This window comes from Taudactylus pleione, unplaced genomic scaffold, assembly GCF_031769625.1.
Source record: "Taudactylus pleione unplaced genomic scaffold, aTauple2 ptg000421l, whole genome shotgun sequence".
In the NCBI taxonomy this organism is placed as follows: Eukaryota; Metazoa; Chordata; class Amphibia; order Anura; family Myobatrachidae; genus Taudactylus; species Taudactylus pleione.
In genome coordinates, this window is record NW_028284823.1 from 2,964,483 (window position 1) to 2,977,803 (window position 13,321).

At 44.7% G+C, this 13,321-nt stretch overlaps 1 protein-coding gene across 3 annotated transcripts in view; it reads left to right on the forward strand.

Moving 5' to 3' along the window:
* The window catches only part of CACNA1E (calcium voltage-gated channel subunit alpha1 E), an 851,696-nt gene that overhangs the window by 817,800 nt on the left and 20,575 nt on the right, over nucleotides 1-13,321 (forward strand). For all 3 annotated transcript variants that reach the window (XM_088447158.1, XM_088447156.1, XM_088447157.1), the window contains 4 exons: nucleotides 584-691; nucleotides 7,962-8,062; nucleotides 12,226-12,332; nucleotides 12,437-12,536. In XM_088447158.1, the coding sequence (XP_088303284.1) occupies nucleotides 584-691; nucleotides 7,962-8,062; nucleotides 12,226-12,332; nucleotides 12,437-12,536 (416 nt within the window). The remainder of the gene's footprint in view (nucleotides 1-583; nucleotides 692-7,961; nucleotides 8,063-12,225; nucleotides 12,333-12,436; nucleotides 12,537-13,321) is intronic.

A 13,321-nucleotide genomic window follows, 5' to 3' on the forward strand; every position in this document is an offset into this window, starting at 1 on the left:
AAGTGACTTGAATACTTTGACTAACAGAATACGTTCTATTATGCACAAGTAGAACATTTCCATAATGGTATAGGTAAAACTGCTGCTTTCATTGTGTTAATCGGTCCTTGATTTTATGTGCAGCTGCTCTGTCACTTAGCGTAGTTGGCCAGGTCATTGCAGCCTTTGGCTAATAATGGTGAAAACGATATCGTAAGCTTTGAGGTGGTCAAAGTTGTCAAACACAGGTCCAAGCTGGGTGATTTTAGCTGATTAATCAATTTTTAAAGAAATCCAAAATCAAACCCAAAACACTTGCGGGCGGTTTTGCCACAACTAAAACACGACGATGATTTAGAACCAGTACCAAAACACTGGGGTCTGCACCCATCTGTGATTTTAGCACAGCTGTGCTATAGCGTCCACCTCTAAATCAGGCCCAATGTATGTATACAGTAACTCTTTTTTTATGCATTGTTTTTTCTTTTTCTTTATTTAAAAAGTATTTTTTTTAAATTGTATCTATTTTATAAATGTTATCTTTGTAAATTGTCTACATGTAGACTACATGTAGACAATTATTTTATGTCGTTGCATTTTACAGGTGGAGCTGATAGACAACTACTGGACTCTGAGCTGCAGAACGAAATACTGGCTATTTGGCCAAATCTCTCCCAAAAGATGTTGGACCTGCTTGTGCCAATGCCACAAGGTAAGGGTATGAGTATACTCAGAAATGCATAAATTTGCATCTGCTTTTGCAGTGTATGCTGAAATTCACCAATTCCATCCGTGCAAAGAGAATAAGTGGTATATTTACTAAAGGTCGATTTTGATCGATTTATAATCAGATTAACATCGATGTTGTGTTCCTGAAGCTAAATCACACATTTACTAATACTTAAAAAACTAAATAAAAAATTGTGTTAGTAAATGTGTGATTAAGCCCCAGAAACCCAACATCGATTTTAATCAATTTTAAAATCGACCTTTAGTAAATATACCCCTAAGTCCCTCTGTTGTAATACATTACTTTGTGTGTCTGACATTTAGATGTCGACAGACACCACGCCCCATTGCTGGGCAGTATATTATATGGCGCTCAATGCTCAGGTCCTTACTGCATCCACATCCATACATGATGTACAAAAAATGTATCTAAAAAAAACAAAATATTAGCATTATTGTTGCACATTGTTTACACAAATTTATTTTAACAATTACTATTAAGCATATTCAGGGAATAGGCATTTCGTATGTTTAGCTCACCATGCATTGAGGCACATTAGACAGAAGAGCTTGCGCTATGAAATAATAGTAACAGTGTCTGGAAGGTATCCAATTATCTAGCAGTGACAAAAACAGACTTCAGCTTTCTCTGCTGTCATGTGTTGCTTAAATAGAATATATGACCTGTATAGGTTCTTTTTATTTCATCTTTATAAAGTGTGATTGACTAGGAACAGAACATATCTTTGCCATCAGTCTTTATCTTCCCCTTATAGGTGTATTGATAGTTTTTAAAGTGAGTGATATTGACCAATCCTTAACCATTCAGATTATACTCAGTAGGACAGAGTATTTCAGGAGATGAACATGCTGACCTTGTGTGAAGCAGAGGTTAGACTACATGCTACAGAGATAATGTAGTGATGTGAGGAGGGGAAGCAGCAGCTAGCAGGAAGGGAGTTACATTAGATAGTTAAAGGATCAGGATCTGCATACGCAGAGATCTGTCTCAATTCAGCTGCATCGCTTGCACCAGGCCTAGGTTGGGGGCAGATGTGCACTGATAGTAATAACGGCTGCTTTCACAAGTGGATGGATAGGGGCGATGTGGCTTCATAGATCCAACCCTGAGTACAGGCGGAGATCCTCATTTATTTCCGGGCACATAATGCAGCCGGGTCTGCACCCGACTACTTACTGTACTGATGGGATAATAAAGTGAGCACAAGGATTGGAGCTACAAAAGCAGTACATGTATATAAAGGTATTCATTCTTGCCTACTCTCCCACAGTGACTGGAGGCTCCCGGATGGGGCAGCCAGAGAGTCGGCAACGGTGCGGCACTTCCTAGGAAATGGCACAATGAGCTAGTTTTTCACTTCAACTATCTACTTTCCCCATCTAAATAGTTTTGTACTTATAATAATAAAAATAATCGCTTTGATGATCTTAATTATTAAAAATGTATACTAATTTTGAACTTGATAATTACTCCTGAGTCCTGATCCTAAAAAAATTAAAGACTAAAGGACATAAAGAACATTTGTGCCATGAAGAACTTGTAATAGAAAACACACATTACAAATACTGGTATTGCAGGGCCTGAGTCAGGGGAGCACACAATTCCTTCTGCGTATGGATCTCGCTATTGTTTGCAGACTGCGCACGTGCCGGGGACAGGGCCGGACTGCCCATCTGGTACTTCTGGCAAGAAGGGCCGATGGGCAGATTGAGGCAAACATACACTATGTAGACAAAAGTGATTGGACACTGACAGCAAATAGATCAAGGAGATTTTATTGACGTCAGTATTTTGTAGGACCACCACGTGTAGTGATTACTGCAGACACCCTTCTTGACAAACTCTCCACAAGTTCCTGGACAACAGCAGGCGGAATATTTTGCCATTCCGCTGTAAGTACAGTGACTAACGGTGACAGTGAAGAAGGCTGAGCCGGCCTAGATTGCACCCATCGCTCCAATTCGTCCTAGAGGTTCTCAATGGGGTTAAGATCTGGACTCTGAGCTGGCCAGTCCATCCAGGTTACCATATTTTCTCTATACCAGTTCAACGTCCCTGGAAACATGACAGGTGGATTTGTCGTCCTGCAAAAAGCAAGCGTTCTTGTCAAAACTGCCACATTAGTGGCCATTTGGAACTTGTGTGCAATGGTATGAATGGTATGCATGGTATGCATTTCGCTTGTGTACTTAGGATTGGTGCATTAACATAGGCACATTTGACCATAAATATTTTTGTTCTACTTTATTTTGTTTTGTAAATGGCCTCTTCAGGTTCCAGCAGAACAGTATTACACGCAGTTGTTCTGTAACAGATATCTCAGGCAACTATAGCAAAGGGCGGTCTCCAAGGCATGAACTATTATTATTCTAAGTATTGTTGTAGTGCAATGTTCCTTTAAGGGTCAATGACCATGTAGTATGCTATTTAAACTAATTGGGCGAATCACATCATCATAGTTCTGCTCTATCTGCACAAAGCCACAGTTTGCGGCACTGGGTCACGGAGGCGGGGACAATTTACCCCACTCACCCCCTTGTCCCCATCACTCACATTGGCAACGACCAGCTGACCTCTGGGAAGTCTTTTGGGCTCGTAGGCAGAATAATAATTGTAGGCAGGGATCATTTGTACATGTTAATAGCTTTGATATAAATCAACTTGTAATATAGGCTCGTGGTCTTTTAAGATATTAAATAGAATCTTGTGTTTCGCCCTACATTAAGAGTATGAGAAGCACAGGTCTTCCTCAGCATTGATGAAAATATAATTTACAGTACATTGAAAGACTCTTCAGTGGCGGAGAAAATAGAATTCTAAGCAGTATCAGCTCCCCCAGCTATGTCTAATTCTATGCACTGTGATTTAAAGCGCAGCATGTTTTAATGCAGTGTGAAATTAGCTGAGGCTCTCTGCACCTTCACTTGTTTGCTTGCTGTGTCAGACTGACAGCGAGATATGTGAAAAATCACTTAAGAAGCATAAAACCTGATAAGTTTGCTGTTCTTGCCAGAATGTCGCTTTTGTAATAAATCATTGAAATAAAAATCCATAAAAGAATTTAATTGGCGTATAACCCAGGTTTAAATAAGAAATAAAGTGCCGATTTGTGAACAAAAGACACTCAGCATTTGACGAGACAGCCCAAAGAGCTGATAGGATTGGCACTCCACGTTAAGTAATATCCTTAACTTTACAGCTTAAAGGGAAATTGTTACGTATAAGGCTTAATATTTGAGGGTAAAGTGAATTTATTCAAAGTAACCTCTCAGAATTGTTTATCTTCAGTCGCTTGTCCAGATAATTGTTTCTCCAGATAGTGTGATGACACTACACAGACCTTGCCTTATTGTGACACCCCCTTTCAGAGTTTCTCAGCAAAATATTTGGCAGCCTCATTGTGCGCTACAGTGCTCATCTGTCACAAAGGCCCAGACAATGTGCTGCCTGCAATACAAACACTATAGCTGCACTTCTCTATCATAAACTTAAACAGTATACATGTTGCTGTCATACCATATATTTTGTGTGATGTCTAACACCTAATGTACAGTTATGTGGAACCAAAGAGAAGTAATGTACATCTACATCCCGATTCCCTGTTCTACCGACGACTGTCTCTGCCTATGGGGCCACTGCACAGTTCTGTGTTATACACTACTGCTGTATATCCTGCTGCAGGCTTGTGTCACTGTACAGCAGTATGCTGGCTGCCCTGAGATCACAGACTTCTATGTGCTGACTGATCTCAGTCTTTATTGTGGTGCTTCTCACGTGACATGTGCTGTAATGCTTGGGGTACCTGTCCAGATGCCAGCACTTGTCTTTGCAGCATGCACACTCTCTCCTCTCCCTTGGGCTGTAGCAGCTTTAATAGATCTGTGTCCTGTCAGCTTCTCTTGTCCTGCTGTCATACATGGAAGGGGTCTCCTCATCACAGTTACCCCAATCAGCTGCTGATCCCTGCTCTCTGTACCCTCAGTCACAGCACTCTCCAGCACACACCACGGCTCCTGTCACGCTCCTCTCTCTCTTCCTTGGTTTTACTTTCAATCCTGGGCTGTGTAGTGCTGCTCACAGTTGGCTGCTCCTGGGTCCTAGAGTCCCTCCTCACTGTAGAACGTTCCTCAGCACAGGGCAGCACATACCGTAAAAGTCCACATAAATGAGATCCTTATGGGGTATCACATTAATATACATGCTACTCAAAATAGTAGGTTTAATGCTTCCCATGAATATTCGTTTAAAGTGCATAATGACATGCTCAGCACTATATTAGCATCAGCGACTTGCCCTACCCTTACCCCTGTTATGTGTTCTACCCACTACATGGTGTGATATAAATGCTATGTACTTATGTTGTGGTCTGCTGTTGTGTACTGATATCACGCTACTGTTTTCTGTGTTTACTCTGTACAGCACTGCATACACTTTGTGGCTCCTTATAACTAAAAGATAATAATATTTATGACTCAGCCACATAGTAGAAACTTGATGGTGATGACTGCTGTTCTAATGTAGAAATAAAAACTGCATGCCCGCTACTCACAAAAGCAAAATAAACACCAATGCCATACTTGCCGACTTTGCTGCCCCCTCCTCATCTGGAGATGCAATTCATCACAGCTGGGCTAATATTCTCCGCAAAACATACAGATAGCAGAATCCATACCTAGACGTATTTATGCTGTATTAAGGGCAAAAGGTGGCCCAGCAAAGTAATAAGACCTAAGACATAAGAATTTGGGCACAGTGTATATTTAGTTTACTAGAGATGTTCATTCAGTTTTCCTGAAAACTGAACATACCCAAACTTTGGGGTTCCAAGTCAGATCGAATCCCACCTCAGATCAATTTTGGGGTTATGAGTAGAGCCGAGTCCTGAGCAGAGGGCCTGATTCAGAGCCGCTCGTAAGCGGCCGCTCATTCGCTCCGAGCGATGTTCGCACATCTGCGCATGCGTATGGGTTGTAATGCGCCAACCAGTCAGTGCGGTCGGAAATCGAGCGCTCGCAAAATAGCGAGTGCCTGCTAATTTGAGTGACAGGATGAGGCGTGTTTGGGTGGTAACAGGGGAAGGTGCTTGAAAACGGGGAGTGATGATCCGAACGCAGGCGTGCCAAACGGTCAAAACGGGCGTTTTTAAGAGTGTGCATCAGGGGCGTAACTAGAACTTTTTGGGCCCCATAGCAACATTTTTAAGAGCCCCCCCTAACTTAGGTCTTACACAATAACCACAGTAGTTCCCCTAAAACATTAAATGCCCACTGTAATGGTGCCCCTTATGCAATGCCCAAGGTAATGGTGCCCCTTACGCAGTGCCCCCAGTAGTGAGCCCCCTGTAGTTGCCCCCAGTAATGAGCCCCCTGTAATGCCCCCAGTAGAGAGCCCCTTATAATTGCCCCCAGTAGTGAGCCCCCTGTAATGCCCCCAATAGTGAGCCCCTTGTAGCTGCCCCCAGTAGCGAGCCCTGTGTAGCTGCCCCCAGTAGTGAGCCCCCTGTAGCTGCCCCCAGTAGTGACCTCCTGTAGCTGCCCCCAGTAGTGACCCCCAGTAGTGACCCCCTGTAGCTGCCCCCAGTAGTGAGACCCCAGTAACTGCCCCAGTAGTGAGCCCCCTGTAGTGACCCCAGTAATGAGCCCCCAGTAGTGACCCCCTGTAGCTTCCCCCAGTAGTGAGCCCCCAGTAGTGAGCCTCTGTAGCTGCCCCCAGTAGTGAGCCCCCAGTAGCGACCCCCTGTAGCTGCCCCCAGTAGTGAGACCCCAGTAGTGAGCCCCCTGTAGTGAAGCCCTGTAGCTGCCCCCAGTAGTGACCCACTGTAGCTTCCCCCAATAGTGAGCCCCCTGTAATGCCCCCAGTAGCTGCCCCCTGTAGTGAGCCCTCTGTAATGCCCCCAGTAGTGAGATCCCAGTAACTTCCCCCCACGCGCGCGGGCGCGTGCGCACACACAAAACAAACAAAAAAAAACTTACCTTATCCCCGCTCCTGTGAAGCCGCCGACCGCCCCGTCGCCCGCTCCTCGGCACTATGAGAGTGACGTCATGACGTCACTCCCATAGTGCACTGCGGGACCCGGAAGACGGAGCTCATTCCTGAGCTCCGTCCCCGGCGTCCGCTCCCCGGCACTATGGGAGTGACGTCATGACGTCACTCCCATAGTGCATTGCGGGACCCGGAAGACGGAGTGAGCTCCGTCCTCAGGCTGCTGACGGGGGTTTGAGTAGGAGTCGGGCGTCCGCTGGTAACAAAATCTCAGCGGGCGCCCGGCATATGGAAAGTGCAGGGGGTGCGATCGCTGGGCCGGCGGGCCCCTTAAGCCGCCGGGCCCCATAGCAACCGCACCCCCTGCACCCTCCATAGTTACGCCACTGGTGTGCATAATTAACAAAGCAGCGTCATCGACCACGTCACTTGGTTGTTTCTTAGCCTGAACTGTTCGCATGATTGCGGTAGGAAAATCCTACCAAAAGCTTTGCGAGCAGTTCAGACGCCTTTCGATGTACTTGATTAATCAAATAAATAGCAGAGATGACGTAGGATGCGAGCGGCCAGGGGGCGTCTTTACAAAATAGCGAGCGCATATTTCGTTCGCTCGCTCAGACATAGAGGCGTCAACAGACCGCAAAGAGCGAGTGCTCAATTTAAATATCCGGCCCCTTTTTCTGAACGAGCGAGCGCAAATAGCGTTCTGAATCAGGCCCTCAGTCTGTTGTAATTTCAGAGCTCGGATTTAAAAAGCGGATCTCAGGTTTTGGATTGCATATAAACAGGTCTAAATTATGTGATTTTAGCAGTTTTTAAACCAAATCACAGAGGTCCATGCACAATCTCTATTATTTACATGGAGCAAATATAAATAAATTCACCTGTTCAGGAAAATCAGAAAACATGATCTGTTGGGAGTACTCAAGGATTGGAGTTGAAAACCCGCTGGATTATGTGATTGGTAAACTTAATAGTGTATCATGCACTTGTATTCTCCATAAAATGTAGAAAGGTTGCTCACACACATCATTAGCAGGATAAGGTGCACAGGTTCCATATTGGTTGGTTTTATGTTCTCAGCAAACTTTCTAGAGTAGGTGTCCTGGTTTTTCACTTTAAAGTTATTGGAGCCCTAGATACATTATGCAAAACATAACCAGCTGCACAGGGGAATCCCGTTACAGGTAATTATTACTGTATATATATCAACTGTGTTTGTTAAACATACATCCCTATTCTCCTTCAGCCTCTGATCTGACTGTGGGCAAGATTTATGCTGCTATGATGATTATGGACTATTATAAGCAAAGTAAAGCCAAGAAACAGCGACAGCAGCTGGAAGAACAGGTGAGGAACTATTACAATATGGCAAACCCTCCAGGTACCTCATAATTCTTCTGCATGAACGTAGAGCTGAATTAGTAAGTCTATTTTTCAATGCTGATCAATTGTACAAAAAAATTTTTTTTCAATTAGAGGCGAAAAGTCCGTTATCGGCGATGACATCAATTTTGCCTTTTTCAATTATCCCTATATTCAATTTCAAAGACTTTTCGCAGGTGCAAAAAGTCTTTGTTAAAAATCGGGGATAAGTTTTCAACATATAATACATGGCGAAAAAAACTGCAGAATTTGGGTTTAGTGGTGCAGGCTTAAAAAAAATAGCCTGCAGCCCTGGGAGTGTCCTCTAAAAGTAAATGTAAAAAAATCCTCAGGACACACCAAACAAGGTAGTTGAATTTTGGGGTAAAAAAAAAATTGGGGGACAAACTTCTAACCTAGCGAAATTGATTCCTGAGGGGTCCCAAGTACGCAGCAGGTGTTTTGAAGAATACGGCTGGTAGTGCCAGGTGCATTTTTGAAGAATTTAAAAAAATGAGTTTAGGGACTTAAAAATATGCTTGCACCCATTTTCATGTACCCCAAATTTGCTGGAATAAGTTATTTCCCCCCCAAAAAAAACCCTAAGTGCTATTCTTCACCCCTTCTTCTAAAGCCGCATTTATGCACCTGCCACGACTATTAAAAACCCTGACTACAGCAGCCCAAATCGGGGGCACCCATAGTGATCCCCCATGTCTGGACATCTCTAGGGGGGTGCCAGGATGATTTCCAGAAAATTCCCCGCACTTTTCCATACTTACCTTTGCGCCGGGTCCCGTTTTCGCCGGATCCTAAGTGAATACTGGGATAAAGCTGGCACGCACCCGATACTTTATTCCTTGAAAAAGCAGCAATGATGGCGAAAAGTCCAACCTTGAACTTTTCACCTCTAATTGAATACCCCCCTAAGATGGAATTGTTTATTTCTAGTCATTTATCACAGCCATTATAAGTCTATTTGTTAAAGAATAATATTTAAAACTAATGAGTGTTTTATAATATAATTCTGGAAACATAAATGGGTATTGCAGTTCTACCAGGTTCCCTATTGGTCTAATAGTATAGAGCAGGGCAGTATAAAGGACATTCAACTGAACTGCGCATGCATCTAAGTCACTTAAAAGTCGTGTATGCATTGCACAGTTGCGCATTTACGATTGAGACGCACGGCTTCATAATTTTATTGGAAAGGTATTGGGTGTGCCTGGGTTGTGGCTATTCAGATGCACTGCGATGTACCGTGTTATGGGAGGCTTTATATTGCTTACACTGGAGGCCATACACTGATGGAGAACCTGCACCTAGCATGGGGCTGGTGCAAGTTCCAGTGGTGCATTCGATGGTAGCATCTAACATGCATGAAGCAGGATTGTTGTATCTAAAATGCAAGAAGTGGGCATCTCAGTCCTTGCACGCTCAGAGGTACACTTGTACACCAGGGGAAAGGCTGATACTAGCGACTACGGCATAAGACACTAAAGAGGTCAAACGAAACTGCGAATCAGCCCCTGTGTGTATGTTTGTATTAGAGAATCTAATTACCTTGAATCCGGACCACTCCGAACGTCTTAATCCGAGCTGCATCCAAGTCTTGGCAAGGGGTTTTCTGCCAGACTGATCGAGGCCGATCGTCATCCTCCCGGCATTCAATTCCATATTAGGAGTCGCGGCTGGGACTCTGCACCATTCACACCAGTCCAGTTACGCTTCTGCATGCTGCGCTCTGCGGTGTCCATCTCTAAGGGGCTGTGGGCCTGATTCAGAGCCGGACGCTCTGACCAGAGCGCTCGCTCTGAATCAGGGCACTCCTACCTAAAATTGGAGCGGGCTCCTGGCCGCTCGCATAGCTGTGGGGGACCACCCACAGCTTATACGAGCGGCCAAAATGGTGGTCGCGATGGTCAAGAGCATTGCGACCATCGGGCTTGCGACGAGACCCTGCGGTAGGGTCTCGCTGCCGCAAGCCCAGGAGTGTTTTTGGCTCTATTAGAGCCAAAAGCACTCCCACTGACATCACTAGTGATGTCAGTGGGGCCGGACCCAGACGGTAGGCGCTCCCATGGGAACGCTTCCGTCTGGGCAGCAACGCCCCCAGCACGCCCACCAAAGGGGGCGTGCTGTCACTCACCATCGACAGCACGCCCCCTTTGGTGCGAGACCCATAGCGACGGCTGGCACTAGGGCACCATCGACCCGCTTGCGAGCGCTCAGCGCTCGCGAGCGGGTCTGAATCAGGTCCTGTGTCCATCTCTAAGGGTCTGTTTCCATCTCTAAGGGGCTGTGCTGCTGGTGCTGTGTCCATCTCTAGGGGCTGTGCTGTCACTATGTCCATCACAGTGGTGCTGCACTGACTCCACAGGCCCCAACTACTGTGTTCACAGTGTGACCAGGGGCGCTGAGAGGGGGGTGGAGCGGGTACAATTGCCCGCAAGGGCCCGGCGGGGCCCCGGATCCAGCACCACTCCCCCTCCCTCTTAAGTCATAACAGCCCAGCACACAGTGTTGTGTGCTGGGCTGCACTGGGAGACTGCTCGTGGCTCCTAAAGCAGCAGCCGGAGCAGTCTCCTATGCCTATGGGGGGAGCAATCACGCTGATTGCGCCCCCCATTGGCTGTGTGCTGGGCTGAGGGGCACACAGCGCCCCCCTCCCCAACGCGTAGCACCGCTTTGTGGTGCTGAAGAAATATTTATTCATTTTTTCTAAGGGGGCGTGGCCATGCCTCCCACGATTAGGCCATGCCCCCTGTCACCTGGGCGCGGGGCGACACTCATGGGCCCTGCGTGTGACTCCATATTTGTCAGCAGAAAAACTTTCAAATAATGAAAAAAGTAAATAAAAAAAAGTTAAAGAAATGAAAATTGTTGTCTTTGTACTGTACGCTGTAGTACCCCAGAGCATGTACGTAAAACCGGTCTGACTCCACGCAGTGTGAGCCAAGCTGCAAATTTGAAAAAAGTAAAATTGTTGTATTTGTTTGTACTGTGCACTGCATCCCAGTACACTGTACTGTAGTAGCCCAGCGTGTGTGCGAAAAAGTTTTCTGACTCCACACAGCTGTGAGGTGGTCAAAATTGACTGGAAATTAATGTTATTGAGGTTAATAATACTCTAGAAACAAAAAAGGCCCAAATTATGTGATTTTAGCTTTTTATGTCAATTTCTGAAAAAAAAAAATGCAAATCCAAAACCAGTCACGGCGGTTTGTCAAATCCAAAACCGGACGACAAATCAGAGTCAAATCCAGCAAAAATGGTCTGGCGCACATCTCTAGTTTTTATACGTATTGGGAATAAAGCACATTCCGCATTCTATTTGGGGATTCAGAAGAACCATTAAAGGGATTTTAGCAAGTTTCAAGTATGGTAAAGCCTTAGTCATTGCTGACTTACTTTTTTATTAGTGCTCAATGTGTTTTGACACCAGAAAGTAAAATTAGACATGAGATATTGGGGCATATATACTATCGGGTTATAGACCCGATAATTATAATTTGTTATTGCCACTATTCGCGGTTATAAGAAATTAACATAAAAATGTCCCTATGATGTGTACAGAAGTGGAATGATTGCGAAAGCAATTATTTCACATCTATATTGTGAGCCGGGGCTGTTCTGTGCATGCGCGGGCTACCGACCACGCGCGTGTGGCGGCCATTACCGGAGAGGGTTCTGCAGGAACCCTTTCCCAGTAATTTTTGCAAATTCATAGCCCATAGGCTACTATAGAATAGCACCATCTGGAGTTGGCGTTACCTATCGGGTAAATCTGACACTGGTGTAACTCCAATAGAAACTTATGGGGGCTACGGCTGCTGTCGGAAATGAAGAGGCCGCAAGAAATATTGGAGATATCTGCTCCGGTCTTTCCATCGTATATTCGAGCAATATTTACGGATATCTCCGGAAAAAGGGGAAATAGTCCCCTTTGTCATGCAGCCATCCAACCCCCTGCAGTCAATTCATTTCTAACAGGAGCCAATTTTTGACTGAATATAAAAAAAAGTTTGTGCACTCCTAGTATGCATCATAATTGAGAGTTTATTTAGAGAACATTAATAAATCTGCTTATCTGTAAGCGCTATATTATGTCTTGTTAATGTATTGTGAATACTTATTTCTCTGGACAGAAAAATGCACCAATGTTCCAGAGAATGGAGGCCTCATCTCTACCTGAGGAAATCTTATCCAATGCCAAAGCCTTGCCATACCTCCAGCAGGATACCCTGTCAGGCCTGTGAGTTTTATAATGGTGCACTGTATGTATATATATATATATATCACAGCATTTGTGGCTAAAATGCCTTATTTTAAACTGTACTGAGTTCTGTGTCTTTTCAGGGGTGGCTTCCCGTCACTCAGCCCCTTGTCACCTGAGGAGATCTTTCAGCCCCCATGTCTGGACGGGGATGATGAGGACTTCGAAGAGCAGCTGTCTCTGGTAAATATAATGCTTAAAGCAGTTGTATAAGCCATTCACTCAGCAGTGTGATTGTGTGTATGAAGACTGTATGTGAGCAAATGATACATTTCGGGAACGTGACTGCTGCCACTTTGTGAATGAACAACACTGTCCATGTATATTTATTTATTAAACATAGTGTATACAAATGAGGTGTTCTAAATAAAAATAGCATTTACTATCTGTGTATACAAGGTTTATTAAATAACATGGTGCAAATAACACAGATATTTTGTAGTCTACAGCATCCAATGAAATATTCACTTTTATTAATGTACTATTTGATTGATTGCTAGGCGTTACAGCACCTTCTATCTATCTATCTATCTATCTATCTATCTATCTATCTATCTATCTATCTACGAAAAACATAATTCAATGAAAAGACAGCGAAGTTGAGACAGACTTGGGTGAAATTGTGCTCTAAGGGCCTGATTCAGAGCCACTTGTAAGCGGCCGCTCGTTCGTTCCGAGCGATGTTTACACAATTGCACATGCGTACGGATCGTAATACGCATGCGCGAACCAGTCAGTGCGGCCGAAAATCGTTTGTTCGCTAAATAGCGAATGCCTTCTATTTTGAGTGACAGGAGTAGGCGTATGTGGGTGGTAACAGGGGAAGGTGCTTGAAAACGGGGAGTGGAGATCCGAACGCAGGCGTGCTTACAGGTCAAAATGGGCGTTTTATGGGTGTGCATAATTAATACAGCAGCGTCATTGACCACGTCACTGGGTTATTTTATAGCCAGAACTGCTCGCAAGAT